Source organism: Berghia stephanieae, chromosome 7 (assembly GCF_034508935.2).
Source record: "Berghia stephanieae isolate SIO BIC M18660-M18661 chromosome 7, UCSD_Bste_1.3, whole genome shotgun sequence".
In the NCBI taxonomy this organism is placed as follows: domain Eukaryota; kingdom Metazoa; phylum Mollusca; class Gastropoda; order Nudibranchia; family Aeolidiidae; genus Berghia; species Berghia stephanieae.
The window spans coordinates 45,401,006-45,421,005 of NC_088366.1; the positions used below are offsets into that span (position 1 = coordinate 45,401,006).

General features: G+C 37.5%; 1 protein-coding gene across 2 annotated transcripts in view; it reads right to left on the reverse strand.

The window, feature by feature from the left end:
- Window positions 1-17,230, reverse strand: part of LOC144977342 (uncharacterized) — a 41,138-nt gene extending 23,908 nt beyond the window's left edge. Inside the window, exons 1-6 of one of the 2 annotated variants that reach the window (XM_078922433.1) lie at window positions 17,106-17,230; window positions 11,298-11,508; window positions 7,541-7,714; window positions 6,861-6,994; window positions 4,729-4,778; window positions 2,763-2,886 (exon numbers count right to left, since the gene is read on the reverse strand). In XM_078922433.1, coding sequence (XP_078778559.1) covers window positions 2,763-2,886; window positions 4,729-4,778; window positions 6,861-6,994; window positions 7,541-7,714; window positions 11,298-11,442 — 627 coding nt within the window. In that variant the 5' untranslated portion in view covers window positions 11,443-11,508; window positions 17,106-17,230. Of the gene's footprint in view, window positions 1-2,762; window positions 2,887-4,728; window positions 4,779-6,860; window positions 6,995-7,540; window positions 7,715-11,297; window positions 11,509-17,033 lie in introns of both variants that reach the window. The other variant, XM_078922434.1, reaches the window with a different exon arrangement.
- Between the last annotated feature and the right edge of the window lie 2,770 nt (window positions 17,231-20,000).

Here is a 20,000-nt window from a genome sequence, read left to right on the forward strand (position 1 = left end):
GAGTGTGGAATATAAAAACCACACTGTTGAAATCAACCATTAAGAAGGAGAACATTAGTCTTTGAATCATAAAAATCGGTTGAGAGACAACTGTTTTAAGAGTAAATATTATTTTGAAAGTTGATTTTGTCCTTGTTTGTTTACTTATTTATTTCTTGTCCGATTTTCTCGATTCCTGTATCATATTTCATTTCTCTCTGAGACAAGATCGTCGATGTACTTTGTTTGAAATCTGACTAAAACATACATTGGCTTTTTTTTCCCAACGAGCCTTGGCTCACTAATAAATTCAAAAGGACACAAAGAAGATGACGCAACTTTCAGACGATCGTCGAGAAAAGCTCTAATCTGTAAGCGGTCACAGCAACCAATCAATGAAAAGCTGTAAGTAATGGTGAAAGGTCAAGAACCAGCATCATCTATCAAGAACCAATAATTTGCTCTGAGAAAGTCTTGACATCTCACGAGCAAAAAGTTTGAAACTGATGATGGAACTATGAAAAGTTTGTGGGTGGGATTTTGTCATGATTGACAATCAGACTTGAAAACACGGCTATAGATATCATAGAGTAGGAGGAGATCATCTAAAGATGTTAAATGATTGACATGGCCATTTAGGGAACTCAGCATCTAGCAGAAACAGAATCTGAACACAATAGGGTAAACCTATTGATGCAACATCAATCATCCTTCGACGATACAAGTCTGTCCCTTTGTGTCATGCACATTGGTATTTCATTTTCAACCTCTGTGTTATTGCTACCACCCACCGGTAATTAAATTGGTCAGTCTCGCCAATTCCGACTCAACGTATTGTTGAATTTCATGATTCGATGATTTACATAATAATAGTATTATAGCTATCACCAGGTCATCTGACGTCAAGGTAGCCAAATTATAATGATAACATTTATATGACTGTGATAGTAGAAGAAGAATTATCCGTCAGATTCTCGACTGAATTAATTTATTAGCCAATGTTAAAGTTTTCATTGGTTACTTTAAATCAAGACTTGGCAAAATATCGATAACATTACTAACCGGCCATTAAATAGAATTTGTCTTAAAATGTTAAAGATTTAAAAGATTTTATTTCAATTGTAGAAGAAATATATGAACAATTAATATTGTAAAATTGCGATTTATCAGCTGATTTCTATTAGACAAAATAAAAAATTGTCCTTTTCTTTCAATGCGACACCATCGTGTAATTTTGAATTTACAGATGATAGGGATGACAAAGGTTTTGGATGATTGTATAGGATAGACGGGGAAAGACGGTGACATAAGATATTACTTTTCATGGCAAACTTTTATTTCGAAAAGAGTCTGCTCATGGCTTTTCGCTAGAATAAAGTAGCAATTTACATGCAGAACGACAGATTTTTTTCTAAGGGAAACAAATTATTTACAAAATTTCTTGTTACTGCTGTTCCAAACTTGTCAACATAAAATGTTTCAACACCAAAAAATTGTATTTACTGTGTGACTTAATAAGTCAAATAATGCGAGAAACAACCCTTTTCCCCCCAGCACCCCCCCACCAACCAAAAAATGTTTTCTTTGTTTTCGATATCTTGATAATAAATCATCACATTAGAAAATGTTATATCTTCCCACATTGCACTGATCACATTATGCATTCCACTCGTATTACCCACACATACGCAACTCACATCCCCCCCCCCCCCCCCCCGACACATGAACGTCCAAACTAGGATACAGGTGATTTCTATCTATACATTATCAATTGTCAGCTCTCTCTCTCTCTCTCTCTCTCTCTCTCTCTCTCTCTCTCTCTCTCTCTCTCTCTCTCTCTCTCTCTCTCTCTCTCTCTCTCTCTCTCTCTCCTCTCTCCCTCTCTCCCTCCTCCCTCCCTCCCTCCCTCCCTCCCTCCCTCCCTCCTCTCTCTCTCTCTCTCTCTCTCTCTCTCTCTCTCTCTCTCTCTCTCTCTCTCTCTCTCTTTCTCTCTCTCTCTTCTTCTTCTTCTTCTTTTTTTTGCACACACAGACTAATTCCCCACATACGCATACACAATAATGTCAGATGATCAGAGTTCCTCATGGCCAATTTCAAAATCAAAGCATCCAAATACCCCTTATATGAACTAACGCTCTGACTGCCTGTAAACTCATCGTTTTTTATTTGAAAAAAAAATAGATCGACTACACTAAGGAAAAAGTAGCTGTGAAAAAGTAAATAAAAGATATTTTTAAAAAAGCCATATTCTAATTGTGGCCAATCTTGGCCAAATTGGCTATGAATATGACCATCTGGCAGCCCTGCAAGTAGCAATGTTTTCCCAAGCCGTTTCGAATGGTTCAGCCATGCTATGATATTATTATAATATTCGTTGTCGCCACCGTCATGCTCACAAGGGACCATGCAAGGGACCCCATTCACTTTACGGGGCAGGGACGACCGTCTGAGATACTGTCCTTTTGTTAGTTAAAGATGGGGCTTAAATAGGATACAGTTTCAAGCAAAATTTTTAATCGCCTCTAATTTCAAAAATACTTGAGATATGATCATTCTGACAACTTTGTAAGCTTTCCTATGTCCTAGAGTGTCGATTAAGTGAAAAAAGTGATTTTATGATTTTTTGAGAGATACTGTCCTTTTGTTGGTTAGGGCAGAGGTAGACAGGGGGGTCAAAGAAACAACTTGAGCTGTCGGGACCCCCTTAATATAAAAAGGCTCAAATTCTTGGTGCTTTATTATTATCTCTCACAAAACACAGGTCTCTATTGCCTGATCTTTACCTTAAAAACAGAGCCAAAGCCCCCACTACCCAGAAGGCCTATTTCCTCAAATTCCTCCTCATAGCGAGACGAGAATTCGTCCATTAATGCCTCCTGCAGAAGAAGTCTCTCACCTTTGTTGGGACTGAAAATAGATGGCAAATTATAATTTAAACAAAATTATAATTGTGAGGATAACCCCCAAAGATTGAAAAAAAAGGGAAAAAAATGAGGGGGGGCATGAGCAAATATTGCTGAACTTGAAGAAATAAACATCAACTAAGTTATTATTCTCCAACTCTCTAACTCAAATTCTAACTAAAGTGAGAGAGAAGCAAAAAGTAAACATTATGAATGATGAGGCATATAAAACTTAGAGTTTTTGTAGTAGAAATAATTGTTTGCTAATTCCTCTCTTTCAGCCATAGCCTGCTATGGCAATGTTATTCAATTGCTTGCTATCATTTGATAGGACGACAAAATATAACCCACCAGATTTAAGAGACCCAACTACCTTATCACTTTTGAATGGTTAGTAAAAAAAATTTGGACTGAACCTGAAATCAGTCCTTTCGCTTGTGCTGTACCGAGTCAGCTTTAAGAACCCAAACTGGGTGACAAGAAGGTCAGACGTAAAAAAAAACCAAAAAACAATGGATACAACAAAAGTTTAAAGCAAGTTCATTAATAAGTATGATAGCCAAGCACTCCCGCAATTGAGATGCAAGGGACTTCAAAGTGATGGGAGGGTCACCAAAACAATCCCTGAGTCCAGGGGAGGGGAGGGGGAGGGGGGTGAACTCTTTATTGACTACTATATACTGTTTTGATTGGAACCACATCTGTTAAAAAGCTTTTCATTTTCATCGATTTAAAAAGAAATGAAATATGAAACTTAAATAAATTTTAAAGCAAAAATCAAAAACATAACTTTTAATATATGAAACAACAAACTTAGAGAATTGAAAACTTCATTCCAAACACTATTTAAGACAGCAGTCTGTATGTAGATCAAGACTTATCAAGATCTTGATTTTTGGTAATAAATCAACCTGTTTTTGTTGAATTCTTATGTATTTTCCACAAAACTCTTCCAATAATCATGCCTCTTTCATAAATCCTATTTAAAGGTATAAATACATGGAACACAGAACCGACTAGATCAGCTATTTTAAAAAGAAAACTGAACTCTTGAGATGAAAACAAATTGTATACTAATCAAGAATTGAACTTGCAGCCATTTTACCTTTGTTTCCAGGGCTTTGTTTGTTTTTGTTTGTTTTTAAGGGTTTTACGGCGCTTGCAACACATTTAGGTTATATCAGCGCCAGTAAAAAGGAAGAAAATGGGATAGTAAAAAGTTCTAGAATTACAGTTAAAGAACCCAAGAAAAAGTAAGACACAGGGGAACTGGAAACAAATAGGGATCAGATGTAGATTCCAAGATCACACTATCATTGTACTTAGTTTGAGATCACCTATAAGTCTCATCCGGACACAAGCACAAAATCCAACAAAGAGGAATACACTCAAATGCTTACACTAAACATTAAAAATAACAAATATAATAATACATAACAGAGAGATGATTTACAAGGAAAAAAATATCATCTCCCAAAACAATAACTATGCATTTGACTGTTTCCCTCCCAGCCAAGACTCCGACGAGGGCCAGGAAAAAAACAAGTAATCCCATTCCAAGACAAAGACAGAAAGCTTGTTGGATAACAGATATAAGGCGATAGAAGACACAGTATGTACCTCCCTGCCCGCTATGGGATTCCAGGGCTTTACGCCACTTGCGAAAGATTTAAGTCATTTCTGCACCAGACCTTTTATCTTAAACAAATCAATTTACTTTAATCCCCAAATCACTGATCTCATTTTCCAATTAGCAAAAGATTGCTACCTTTTAAAACCACTTCAAAATCTCAGGACTCAATCATAAAAAAAAATAAATGAATGTATTGGCTTAATGGCAACTTACATGGGATTGGGGACAAGACCGATTCCGGGCAATGCTATGGCGACTTGATTCTGTTGGAAAAACAAGTTGGGGGAAGAATAAAGAAATATTAAATTGTAAGTATCAGAGAACTTTTTCAATGTTATCAAAAATCTTAAGTTGTCTTTTTTTTAATATAAGTCTTTAAGTCTAAAATATACACCTTCAAAAACAAACAATTTTTTTAAAAATTCAAATTCAGCTTAATTAAAGTTATTTTCACTTTCAGGGATTCACCCCAGAATTGCCACATGCAACTTACAAAATATCTCATTGCTTTAATTCAAAAATCAAAATTTCTTTTTTTTTTTTAATCGGTATATAGCTCAATATGCATGATATCAAGGCTTATTTATTGTACAGTAGATTTAAAGTTAAAAAGTAGGTTAATCAGGATGACATTGGGATCAAGTTAATTTTAACATATTTGGTAACACATTTTATGCTAATGAAATAAAAATCCATCTAATCTGTTTATGGGGAAAAAATAAGTTATTGATTGATAAATATGTACTCCCTCTAATAAAAAATTTGGTATTTTTCATATAAACTATCAACCCAAAAAAATAATTGATTTGCATTTGGGTGTATTTTTGGTTGCGCAAAATATTAAAGTACAAAAAGAGCCGTAGGGTCCCTTATATCTCCGTAAAAAAATGTAAAACCTCAAATCTACCTATATTTTTTCCAGCGTTTACATTTTCAGATTCACATATTTCCCCTCTGGCTGAATAAAATCTGGAATATCTGGAATTTTAGTGCTTTAAAAAACTTTCTAAATTACTCAGTTTGAATGTGAGAAAACATTTGCACATCTAAGACCTAACTAGCCCTACACCCTAAGTTATGGAAATCAAGCAATATCCAAATTCGAAGAATGGCACTTATATATGTCATTGTTTTGCCCATATTCTATGTGTTTTGATTTTCAAAATCATTGAATTTCATTCTTACTAGGAAAAGACACGAGAAACTTGGTAATTGTACGTTTCTAAAATCTCTGGAGTTTTCAGCAAACAAATAAATCATACTTTATACATCTCATACTATAAAATTTCAGTCAAATGTCTGTGAAGCTATTCTTTGCCCTAAGTCAAATTTTGAATATTGGACTTTGAAATGAATTTATCTGGCCATTTACAATAACACAATTCTTCTTCTTTCAGTGTATCCTGCATTTTGCAGGGTTGCCATAATGAATGCCACATCTCCATGCGTCTCGGTTCAAAGCATCATCTTCCTCCAGGCCCAGTTGTTTCATATCGTCCTTTACCTTATCCAACCATCTAGTCTTTGGGCATCCCTTTTTCCTCTTTCCCGCCAATTGTAAGTCCAATACTTTTCTTCCCACGCACTCCCTCTCTCATCTCTTTACATGTCCGAACCATTTCAATCTAGCTTCTCTAATCTTCATTGATACATTCTTCACTTCAGTCAACCTTTGAATTCGTTCATTTCATTACAATGACACAATACAATCACTATAAAAGCAAGTGTGTGATTATCTTTTGCAAATGTTGAGTCTCTGGATTGTCAGTATTATTTGTAATCTTTAATCATAATGATCCACAAACTGCTGTTATTAATAAAAATGTGTTTCTTGTTTTAATTTTTTTTTAATTGAGCTTTTATATCACACAATATCCACTAAATGTGCTCAAATCGCTTTACAAGGGGTCCCTGGCCAACAGCAACACTTAACATGTAGGACTGGACATGACGCCTGTTAGGCGACATTACAATTTTTTTTTTGACAGAGACAACGCTGTTAACGGCCAGGTACTCATTTTATACCTGAGTACGGTGAGAGAATGTGAGTAAAGAGCCTTCTCCAAGGACTCAACTATAAGTCGAGTGAGGCTTGAAACCAGGACCACCCGATCCGAATGCGAGTGTCATACCACTAGACCACATAGCCGCACAATTGAATCTGTTCAACGTTCAGAGTAGTGTACCAACAAGGGATTAGAGCTAGAGGAATAAAAGTAATCTGCTTTTACATCTTGAAAGATGTTACACTGATGAGAATGTCTTCAAGACATCAATACATCATAAGCAATAAGACAATCCCTTCCTCCATTTTCAATCATTTTGATCTCTAATTACTTACTTACCTGTTTTATACTCTGCAGAGCTGCCCCCATCAACCTCCTAAAAGTAATCCCATGCTGTTTTCGTAAATGTCGCATCTCATCCAGGTGACTCAAGGGGGAGATAACATTTAGCTTGCTCAGATTCTCACATAACACTGATAAAAAGACCATTCAAACATAATAAATAAAGGTTTAGACAAGCTGATTGTTACATTCTCTTATTAGTTAAAGTTTATTGAAAAGAAAAACAGTTTCAAAATGTGCAATTCCATCATAGCCAAATTACTGTCAACCGCCGTTTGAAACAAATCAAATAAAAATTCCAAGACGCTTTCTGGTTAATAGACACTCAGTGGAAGGGAACATAACCACCCCCCTTGGACAGTCTGAATGTAAACAGTGGCAGTTACAGCTAAACTAAGCAAACTACATGGTATAACCATCGATGGTAGAAACTATGTGTAATCTTTACCGTTTATAGTTTGATTGAGTGAATCTAGTGAGAACTCATCACCCAACTCGAGGTCTAAATACAATAACAAAGAGCTAAGTGATGTCAGCTTCCTTCATTCTATTGTTTGTAAACAACCAGCTCTATATTTGTCCAAGCGGGCTTGAGGGTGTGTACCAAATTCTGTGTTTTGATTGGTCAAAAATCTAGTGGTTAATTTTAAGTCAACTGACCAACAAAAACAACTTACTTTTAAATACTTTGTTGGCCAAATCCTTGTCTTGGGGAACGTATATGTGACATAACTGTTCCAACAAGGCAGTCATCAACAGATGGGGAGGGACGCTACTTTCGGCGGTTATCGCTACCACTTGGGGTTTACGCAGTTTTACCTGTCTTGTCTCAATTTTTTCCATATCAGAACCTTAAAAATATATATAAATCATTAAGCGAATAAACAAATAAGCATAAGGTGGCATAACACATTTTAAAACTGAACTTTAATTTAGTGCATATATCCACTAAATGTATTCAAAGCACCTTATAGGTGGTCTCAAACTAACTTCAATACTGAACAAAGAAAATCCATCTCTATGTCTATGTCTCTATTCTTTTTTTTTAGTTAACTCTTTAAGATTCAACCCGACAAAAACCGACAACGGCATAATATTCATGGGCGGGGTAGTCAAGACTGGCCTCAGTAAGTAAAATCCAATTGTTGTGAAGGAAATGACAGGCCCTGTCACTGCCGCAGGATGTTTTCAGCTTTGATTTTTATAAATTTGCCGACAGAAAAGAAAATATGTTTCAGAAATTGCGATTTGGATCCTATTCTATTTGCGGGTGAAAATCATTGACATTGCACTTTGTTTGGTAAAAATCGGTAAAAAATTACGACTTTGGTGATGAAAAATGACTTTGAAGACAATTATTGTAAACTTTAAAAAATATGAATAATTTATAACTCCCTTATTTGTGGGTCGATTTTGTCATTCGAGGTATCAATTTTATTGTAATAAAGAGATAGGAACTTCAGAGTTATTTTTTCTGATGCGAAATTCTTACTTTGTTATTTTAGCACCAAGAAAAATAGTCGGTAAATAAATTTGTTACACCTCTTTGATAGACAGCCAGGGTCAATTCGTGTAGAATTGTGAATCAAGCATCTCAAAGTCTTCGACCAATCACAGGCTATCTATCCAGCTGGCCGAAACAAAGACGCTTCTCCCCGTCGATGTATTACGCTATATTATGCAAGGAATATAACACCTTAGTCAGTAGGCCTAAAAGCTAAAATCTAAAAGTAAAAAATATAATTCTGAGGAATTTGAAAGTCACATTGCTGAAATCAGCTTGACAAAAGAAGTACATTGGTCTTTGTTTCATAAAATTCGGTTGAAAACCAACTGTTTTACGAATAAATTTGATTTTAAAAATTGCTTTTGTTTATTTAGGTTTTTTTTAGCAACTTTTTTATTTATCGGCCGATTTTCTTGATTTTTATATCATTCTTTATATCTCAAAGAGATGAGATCAGTGATATACTTTGTTTGTTTCAAATGTAACTAGAACATAATTTGGCTTTTTTACCTATCAACCATGCCTGGGTAATTTATTCATCAACAGTGCGATTGTGACGCAACTATTCCATGGCCATCTTCCACTGCCTCAACGATGATTCAAATCATTGTTGACGGCTGTTGACACGTGAGCTGCCAGAACGACCAATCGTTGAAGGGTCAAGATGCTCAGTAGCCAATCGTTCTTCGGTCAAAAAACTTAAGAACTCACGAGAACAAAAGTTTGAAATTTGGTGATGGACGGACCTATGAAATCGTTTCTGGGCGGAAACGAAAAGGAGACTACAGATATCAAAGAGTAGGCTTATATCATCAAAGGATATCTACATGATTGACATGGCCATATAGGGAACTCATTATCTTCTTCTTCTTCTAGGTTCCATGCCTGGTCCAGGCTTCGGATACTGCATGAATTATCTCTCTCCATTCCTCCCTGTCTCTTGCTTTTTCAAACAGCTCTTGGATTGTTAGGTTGGTGAAGCCCTTCAGTTGGTCTATGAGTGTTTTTCTTTGTCTCCCCCGGGCGCGTTTACCAGGTATTTTTCCACAACTGGACAGGTATTCATTCTTATCTTTCCTTACTATGTGTCCGAAAAAGGATAGTTGTCGATCCGCTATTAAGGGCATTAGTTTCCTTTGTTGGTATGTTTGTTTTAGCACTTCTTCGTTCGTTTTGTGTGCAGTATACGATATTCTCTGCATCCTTCTCAAACACCACATTTCAAAAGCTTCAATGTTCTTTTGTGTTTCTGCATTTGTAGTCCAGCTTTCGCATCCATATAACAAGATTGGCCACACGTAGCACTTCAAGACTCGGAATCTAATCCCGAACGACATCTGTTTGTTTTCCAAAATGTTTCCGAGGTCCATGAAGGCCTGTTTGGCTTGAGTTATTCTTGCTCGTATGTCTCGGTTACATCTTCCATCTGTTGTCACTATTGAACCTAGGTATTTAAAACTTTCTACGTTGGTAAGTTGCTCGCCATGAATCGTTATATTGCAGGTGTTGTTGTTTTCGGGGTTTTTCTGTATTACCATGCATTCCGTTTTGGTGATATTCACTTCCATTCCCTTGGCTTCACTATCTACTACCACTTTGTCGACAATCTTTTGAAGTTGGATTCCTGATGTTGCAATGAGTACCGTATCGTCTGCGTATCTTATATTATTTATGTTGTGACCTCCTACTTTTATTCCCTCCATATTAGTTATGCCCCTCATGATTGTTTCTTGGTATAGATTAAACAGATCTGGTGAGGCAACACACCCTTGACGGACTCCTTTCTTAATAGGAATGGAATTTCCTGTAGAGTTTCCGATTTTGATAGATGCCTGCTGGGTGTAGTATAATGTTTGCATGAGTCTGAGGTCTTTCTCATCAGCGCCAATGGAGTGCAGTTGTTTTAGTATTTCTTCGTGGCGTACTCTATCAAAAGCTTTTTTGTAGTCGACAAAACAGAGGTATAGTGGGGTCTGAACCTGTATAGCTCTTTCACTTAAAACACGGAGGAGGTATATTGCGTTCCTTGTCCCTCTGTCAGGTTGGAATCCATATTGTTCTTCTACTCCCCCAAAAAGAATCTGAACACGAGAGGGTTAAACAACACTAAGGACAAATAAAAGGGAGATGATTTACAATTTTTTTTTAATGAAAAAAAAATACAAAATACATATATTCTTTTCCAAACAACTACAACAACAAACAGAAAAGAAACAAAAAAAAAATATATATATATATTAGTGCATAACCTACAGAAATAACCCCAACCAGGACCAGGCAAAATGATAAAGGGCAACAAGGAAAATGACAACAGATTTAATTGGATAGAAAAAAAAACAAGTACTCTTTGACCCAAAAGAGGCGGAAGGCCTTAACCCTGTCATTTCCTGTTTTGAATAGCTAATCAATAAATTTTAAACAAAATCTGCTCTGTTGATTGTTTTTTATATGCATCATGTTCTAGGGTTATATGTGGTGCATTTACATGTTTATGTTTATGTATTGAGTAATAGTAGTTTATGTTTCTTTATTTCTCCATTGTTGATGTCCATCTTGTCTTTTACATTGTGTGTGTGTGCAGATGTTAAATGCTCAATAAACTTATAAAACATGATAAGATATTCTTCACATGTATTAAAATGAATCCTGCAATTTACAAGATGGTTGGCAGCACTAATGTTGGATTGTGGGGCAGCGTGGTTCAGCAGTACGGTCTTTGCTTCGTACCCGAAAAGTACAGAGTTCGAGCCCCCACCGCTGCACTGTGTGGCCATGAGCAAGTCACCTCACCCTAGCTCAATTTGCGGAATTGCACTGTGGCTGACACCTGGGTTATTCCAGTCTTCCCTTGGAATAGACCCCAGAGACATATTTCCCCTATGGGATGAATAAAGGAAATTTATTTATTTATTGTAAAGCTGACGTACGGTCCATTTCTCTGAAAGGTTTTGATCCTCCTCGCAATTTGAATAGAGAAGACACCGGATTGCCTCTCAAGCCTTGCAATCTATTGGCAAGTTGTCCATCCAAAGAATAGGATTCTTGGCTGTTCCTCTGTAAAACAGAGTCCATCCTTCTCTTGCATTGGTCAGCACTAATAATGCACAAGAAATGAGGAAGTGATGATCACCCAATTTTCTGTAGGAAAAATAAATAAATAAATAAATAGTCAAATGAATTTAAAATGCAATAAAAAGAGAGGAATGAAAAAGAAAACGATTATTGTTGCATTGAAGTGGCTGTGGCCAGCTATCAGTAATATGGTTTTATTTTACAAAAAGCTTGAAACCTTTTTTGAAAATAAAAATAAAAAAGTAATATAGATCATTGTGAAGATTATTATTTAATCACATCACTGAAATCACCTTTAAAAAAAAAAAATATTAGTCTAGTTTCATAAAAATTATTTCTAAAACTGCTCTTTAACGCATACATTTGATTTTGAGAATTTCTTTGTTTATTTTAGCTATTAGCTACATTTTAAAAATATATTGGCCATTTTCCTTGATTTTTATATCTTTTTAAATTCTGAATAAAGACAAGATAAAGGAATGTACTTTGAGCTTCAAAAATGCCCAGAGCACAAATTAGCTTATTTGCTTCTGAGCCTTGCTACACTTATAAATTCATACATAGGGAAATAGTGACGTCACATTAAGAAATAAGACCATCCTTAACCCATACGCCCAATAGATGTTGTCAAAGTTACCAATAGTTGAAGGGTCAAGAATCTAAAGAAGAACCAAAAATGAATCTTAGATTTTTTAAAAATCTCAACAACTCACAAGAGCAAAAGTTTAAAACATAGTGATGGACAGACCTATGAAATTATTTCTGGGTGGGGTTTGGCCATGAGTGACCATTGAAAATGAAAATGTGGCTTTTGACATCAAAGTGGTAGCTAAGATTATCAAAGGATGTCAACATGATTGACATGGCCATAAATCAAAGTCCTTATCTACTCCTCCAAAAATATTTTGTTTGTTTGTTTTTATGTTTTTAAGGGTTGCAACACATTTAGGTTATATCAGCGCCAGTAAAAAGGAAGAAAATGGGATTGTAAAAAGGTCTAGAATTACAATTAAAGCACCCAAAAGAAAGTAAGACAAAGGGGAACTGGGAACTGGAGACTGCCAAGTATGGTCTATCGACGTTTGAGAAGTGATATGATTGAGACCTATAAGTTCACACATTGCTTGCTCAGGATAGGCTGTTCACAGTAGACAAAAATTCAGTCACCAGGGGCCACTCATATAAACTTCTGAAACCCAGAGTTGAGACCACCCTTCGACAGAACTTTTTTACACAGAGAGTTATTGAACGTTGGAACTCATTGCCAGCAAATGTCGTTCAAGCGCCGAGCGTCAATGCTTTCAAGAATAGATTAGATGCTGTGATGGAAAGTTATATGCATAGTGTAGAAGTGCTTCCACCCAAAATAGCTATGATCAAAGGTAGCGTCAATTGCCAAAGACCTTGACAATTGTCAAATCGTCAATTGCCAAGGACCGTGTCAGTTCATCAACTACGCATGTGTACTTTTAACTGCCATGGAGTACCTTTAGTGATGTATTGCCACAGAGTGATGTTATTAATATTAATATTAATTAATACTCTCTTTTACTCTTCTTTCTCTCTCTCTCTCTCTGTCATTTTCTCTTTTTTTCTCTCTCACACACTATCTCTCTTTCTGTCTGTCATTTTCTCTTTTCCCTCCCTGTGCCATTTTTTCCTCTGTGTGTGTATTTCTCTGTCATTTCCTCCTCTCTCTCTCTCTCTCTCTCTCATATTTCCTCCTTTTGTCACAGACCTTGCCAGTTGGTAAATCATCAACTATTTACTATTAACTGCCACGGATTTATCTTGTTGCACAAATGTTTTACGTTAATTGTTCCTTATTAAGACGATGTGCAGTATATTTCCTTTAAAAAAAGGAAAACTTACTTCTTTTTTTTAAATCTAGGACTTGGCAGGGATTAGCCACTTCATTCTTCTGGGATTTTTTTCTGCTGAATCGGAAATCAACAGCAATTTTTGTTTTGATTTTGATATTATTTTAACTTGTCTTGAAATTCGTGAAAAGACATAAAAATTAAAAACAAATGCCAACAAGTTTTGACTCGATCCTTTCCACAACGATTGACAAGGAATGAGTGAATGGAAGAAAGTAGAAAGTGACGTGATTCGATATTCGTATGCGCACAAATCGAGGCTCGACTGAAATCACCACATGCAGCTGAAGAGTTCCAATTTGACTCCTTGGCAGTTGATGAACCGTCAACTACCAAGGACTCACTCCTTGGCAATTGACACTTCCATGATCAAAAGATCAGTAGAGAAAATGTAGTGTAGGCTAGCCCCACTAGCAGGGAATTATAGACCAGTGAGCCTCACATCGATTATCTGCAAAATACTGGAAAAAATTGTGAGAGACCATATGATTACTCACCTAGATAACAACAACCTCTTCACTTCAAATCAATACGGATTCATGTCTGGAAGATCAACAACATTGCAACTATTAAGAGTCATGGATGAATGGACTGATGCATTAGACCAAGGAGCATCTATAGACTGCATCTATATGGATTATCAAAAGGCTTTTGACTAGTGCCGCGCTGAGGACCGGTCCCAAGAACCGGTCCCACGGTTCATTAGCTGGGACCGGAGGACCGGTCCCAAGGTGAAAAACCGTTGTCGGTTCACTTCTTATCTTTCTATTTGAACGGTCCCAGCGATTCTAGTTTCTTTACTGTCTTTTCTCTGTCATTTTCTCGGTTCTTTTGCCTAGGTCGTTCGCCTAACCACCCATCCCACTTAATTAATTGCACCAACCCCCTCTTGTGTGTGTGGTGGGGTAAGAGGGGCCGCGAGACGCCTTGGACGATTCTATTACTCGGGGTAAATTTCCTAATTTACTACACACTAATGATCGCAATGACAATGATCTATTTTGACGACATCACCCCTCTTCTCTTATGGGTTATTCTTTTAAATGAATGTGACTACTATAAGATGTGTGTTTGTGTGTATGTGTGTGTTCGTGTGTGTGTTTCGAACCTAGCTGGTCCAATTTTTTTCTTTTGGCTATCTGTTGTCACCACTCCTTTCTATCGCATTGTTGTCATTTGATGATACAATAATATTTTTATTTCGTTTGGTGTTTTAACTAATCAAATGATACAAGTTTCACATACTATAGCTTTCTTCAAAAATAACAATTATAACGTCTGTATTTTTAAAAACCACCATTAGATTATTTGGGGGCCCGATAGCTCAGTTGATAGAGCACTCTCTTTACACGCAAGGGGCCAGAGATTGATCCCGGGTGCAGTCGAGCTTTTTTTTCTTCTGATCTCTGTCTATTCAGCAGTGAATGGGTAGCTGGGATAGACAGTGTCCTATCCAAAGATAGCATTTTTTTAAATTAAAAAAGAAACAAAAAAACGTGAGCTTTAATATAGGGCAATATCCACTCAATGTGCTCAAAGTGCTTTACAACGGGACCCTGACTAATAGCAACACGTAACGTAGAACGAGACATGACTTCTGTTAGGCGATGTTACAATTTTTTCCGACAGAGACAACAATGCTGACGACCAGGTATTCATTTTACACTTGAGTACGGTGATAGGATGTGAGTAAAGAGTCTTTCAAGGACTAAACTAGGCGCCGAGCGAGGCTCGAACCCAGGACCTTCCGATCCGAAAGCGAGTGTCATACCACAAGACCACATAGCCGCATGAAAAGAGAAAAAAGGAATGGAGACAACAACAACCCCCCCCCCCCCCCCCCCCCAAAAAAAATAATTTTAAAAATCAAAACAAACTCTTCCCACTTCCCATACTTTTGGTCCAGCATGTCACAGACACAAAATATTAACAATCCCTTTTCCTTTCACTCCCTAACATTGACCCGGCCCGCTCCATCAATCTTCGAAGACACACACACACACACACACACACACACATGCACACACACACACATGCTTAATGGATAGTGTTATAGCACTATTTTCATGTTTTGAGGCAACACGCCTTCTCCGCTCTCACTTACACTTAGCGGTTCTACAGCCATCTACTGCAGGACCGGTTCCTATCATATGACGGTCCCAAGGACGCCTTGTGATTGGCCAATGTCGAAAAAGAACCGGTTCATTGACGGTCCCACAATCCTTGTGAATGGCCCATGTCGAAAAAAAACCGGTTCGAACCGGTCCTTGTGGTTCACATTTCCCAGGGACTGTAGAACCGGCGATCCTAAACATGCTTGGGACCGCTCCGCACTACTTTTGACACTGTGCCGCACCAAAGACTAGTAAGCAAGTTAATTACATATGGTATTGGACCAGAAATGATAGAATGGAGAAGTATTTGAAGGGAAGGAAAGTATTTGAAGGGAAGGAAACAGCAAGAAACGATAAATGATGCATGCTCTGAGTGGAAAGAGGTGACCTGCGGAATCCCGCAGGGATCAGTTTTGGGTCCTCTGCTTTTCGTAATTTTCATCAATGATCTACCAGATGCCGCACTTATGTATATATGTTTGCAGATGATACAAAAATATTCAACATCATACAAACAGCAGATCATATGCACACATTGCAAGAGGATCTAGGCAAACTCGCATCGTGGAGTGATAGGTGGTTGCTAAGATTTCACCCTGATAAGTGCAAACATATGCACATTGGAAACCTAAATCCAGGTGAAAGCTTCAGATATAATCTAATGGGAAATGAACTTGAGTTGGTGGATGAAGAAAAAGATATTGGAGTTATCATCGATTATGATCTAAGCTTTGAAAAGCACATCAACGAGAAAGTGAAAAAGGCAACTACAATGTTTGCAACAATTCGGAGAATATTTCAATACCTAAATGAAGATACTTTCATTCCACTTTACAAAGCACTAGTGCGAACACACTTGGAATATGCCAGCTCAGTCTGGGCACCATTCAAAAGTAAACACATCGAGCTTATAGAAGGCGTCCAAAGAAGAGCTACCAAGCAGCTCCTGAGTATGAAAGGGATGACATACAAAGAGAGATTAAGAAAACTGAAATTACCAACACTAAGTTATAGAAGAATAGGAGGTGACATGATTGAAGTGTACAAAATGTTAAATGGAAAATATGACCAAAAAGCTGGTAATCTGCTTTTTTAAACTCTGGCCCGAGCACTCCCTGAGGACAGGAACAAGGGGCACTTCTAAGAAACTTTTCACACAAAGGGCCAGACTAGATGTGCGCAAGCATAGTTTCGGTGTTAGAGTGGTTCAAGTGTGGAACAGTCTACCAGAGAAAGTTGTCAGTGCTGATTCACTTAACTCATTCAAGAATAGACTGGATAGCTATTGGAAAAAAACCAAGAGAAATCTTCTATGATTACAATTACAAGGCTCGCATCACATTCTGTCTTCACGGTAATCTGCAACCGGAAGAAACAAATCATTGAGAACATGTGCTGGAAATCATCTCTAAGTATCTCGAAGTAAGTATCTCTAAGTATCTGATCACAAGATCAGGTAGGAAATGCATTAGATCAGTTGTGAACAAGACATTCAGTGACTGGAAACTGGAAAGACTCGGCGACAGGCCAGTGGTGACAGTGGCAGTGGCCTAATCAACAAGCGACGTCGATACCTTCTATTCTATTCTATTCTTACCTCGGCTCCATATTTCAATTTTTCACATTTAAAAAACTTTCGAAAAGTGTCGTGATACGAAAGTTCCCTCACCTCCATCTAAATCAAGATGTTTCTTTTCATTTTCAGTTTCGGCTTGACAACATCGGTTTATCGTGGAAAACACAAAACGCAAACATTCATCTACTTTCATTTTGAAGGGCAACAGCAAGGAACTCTTCAATTAGACTCGGTTAGGGAGAAAGATTATTCCTTGCCTAAGATTAAAGGCGATCTGTAGAATATTTCTGTAGGTAAGCAATTTTGTTTTATATAACAATCAAAGACACCTCTGGTATAGGTGTCCTAGATAACAATACATAATATTTGTTGAGCGCTCTGCCATATCACAGGGAGGTGCTCAAAGCGCTTTACAGAAGCATCGACATTATTAATTCGGAAAAGAACTGTCTTAAAATGTTTTTTTTTAAAATATTTTCTAAAGAGCATATAGGGAATGAGATTAGGGGAAGAGTAGCGTCCCTTGATTTGACGTCACCCATAGTCTGTGACGTCACCGGCGGAACAGTTATTAGAGAGAACGTCATGTTGGTTGTGCGCATGCGTCTCTCGTCCTCCTCAGACAAAATGCCATCAAGCCATACAAAAATTATCTGCCAGACATGCTAACAGATGACAATAAAAACAACCCTAAAAGGTTCTGGGATTCAACAAAAGCAAACGCATAGTGACAACAAATGAAAGCCATCATCTTAAATGAACAGTTCTCGTCAGTATTTTCAAAAGAGAACACCGACAACGTCCCATCAAAACCACACAACGGGCATGAAACAATAGAAGACATCTCAATAAACCCATCAGGAGTTGGAAAAATTATTGCAAAACATCAATCCACACAAGGCACACAAAATACCAGGAGAACTCAAAGAATGTTCAGCTGAAATCATCCCAATACTTTTTTTTTTTAATCTTTGAAGTATCACTAGCACAGGGACAAGTACTAGATCAATCGAAAGAAGCTCTCATAACCCCATTATTTAAGAAAGGAGACAGAAGACCATCTAACTATAGGCCTGTCTCATTAACGTACATCTGCAGCAAGATACTCGAACACATTATGCACATCAATATCATACGCCACCTAGGGGGTAACAATGTGCTATCATATTACCAACACGGCTTCCGTAAAGCAGATCATGTGAAAGCCAACTGATAATCAATGTTCAAGAACTAGCTGACAACTTCAACAACGTGGACCAAGTCGATTGTATGCTGCTCGATTTTTTTCTAAGGCTTTCGACAAAGTCCCGCATCAACGACCAGCACTAGTCACAAAACGTGAAGCCTACAGTATCCGGGCAAACAATTAAAAATTGATATCATCATTCTCGCAAGGACGTGCTCATAGGGTGTTGGTGGAAGCGGAAATGTTTGGAATTTCGGACGTCACTTTTGGAGTCCCACACGGTACGGTCATAGGACCATTGCCCTTTTTGCTTTACATTAACGACTTACCAGGAGTAGCCTCATCAAGAGCTCGACTTTTTTTGAAGATAATTGCCTAGTATATTGAAAATAAAGTCAAATGAATACAGTAAGCTACTACAACAAGACCTTGACAATCTTCAAATATGTGAGAGACACGTGGCAAATGAGCTTCAAACCAGACAAATGTGAATCCTGCAAGTGACAAGCAAAAAGAAACCACTTCACACCAAGTATACGATGCTTGATACCAAACTTTCTTCTGTAAAAACTGCAAAATAATTTGGTCTAAACATCAACACTAAACCTATCTTGGAATGACCATATAAACACAATCACGAAGAAAGCAAATTCCATAACTGCTCATCAGAACAGAACAGAAACATAAGAAGCTGCTCCATTTACATCAAGGCCAAATGTTTTACAACGCTAATAAGACCAGTCGTTGAATACACAAGCACTACCTGGGGTCCTATCACACACAAACACACACACATACACACACACACACACACACACACAAAATAAAGAAATAAAGATAAACTTGAGGTGGTACAAGGAGTAGCAGCGCGTTTTGCACTAGGCGGTTTCAAAACCACTGACAGCGTGACACAGATGGTTCGAATATTACAGTGGACAACTTTGGAACAACGAAGGAAGCAATCCAAACTGACAATACTCTATCGTGTATTCCACAACATTGTAGCAATACCACCAGACAACTTTAGTCCAGCAACAACGAGGTCAAGAACAAGGGGACTGGATCTAAAATTCGCAGTGCTGCGCGCCCGAATACAAAGACATGAACAGACGTTCTTCCCGTCTTATATGCGCTTGTGGAATAACCTACCACCTATTGTTGTAAATTCAATCACCGCGGAACAATTTAGAGATAGTCTAATTCAATACTATAGAAAGAATGAAGTTGACGTCAATCGGGTCTCTGTTATTGTTTTTTTTTTTTTTTTTTTTTTTTGCCATCCGCGTCTATGAGTAATTCTCACAAAACTTTATTAACCAGACTATAAATGTCTAAGGTTACACATAATTTTGTGTGTTGGTCAGTTTTACTTCCTGATGGCAATGTTGTGACCTTCTTAGCCAAGCGCATACTATCTATAGCACACAAATGCATCCTGAAATGTAAAACATCGAGACGCCTATGTTTGCGACCATACACCAGAGGTGGTTTGCAAATTAAGAGAAGAAAGAAAGATCGAAAGGAGTACTTGTTGAATTGTCAAATTGATACTAACACAAAATAATTGTTGCAGCTCTACCATATTACTAGGAAGTGCTCAGCAGACAAAGAGAGCTTTACAGGAACATCAACATGTTTAAGAGAGTGGCAATCCAGACTCGAGTCTGAATAGTTCCCCGTGGCAATTCGGACTCAAAGTCCAATATGAGTGCGCAATCGTGTAGGTGGAGAGGGAGAGAGAGAGTGCGGCAGTGGGCAGAGGGTGGAACTGATAAAGAAATAGAAGAAGAGTTCTGAAGAAA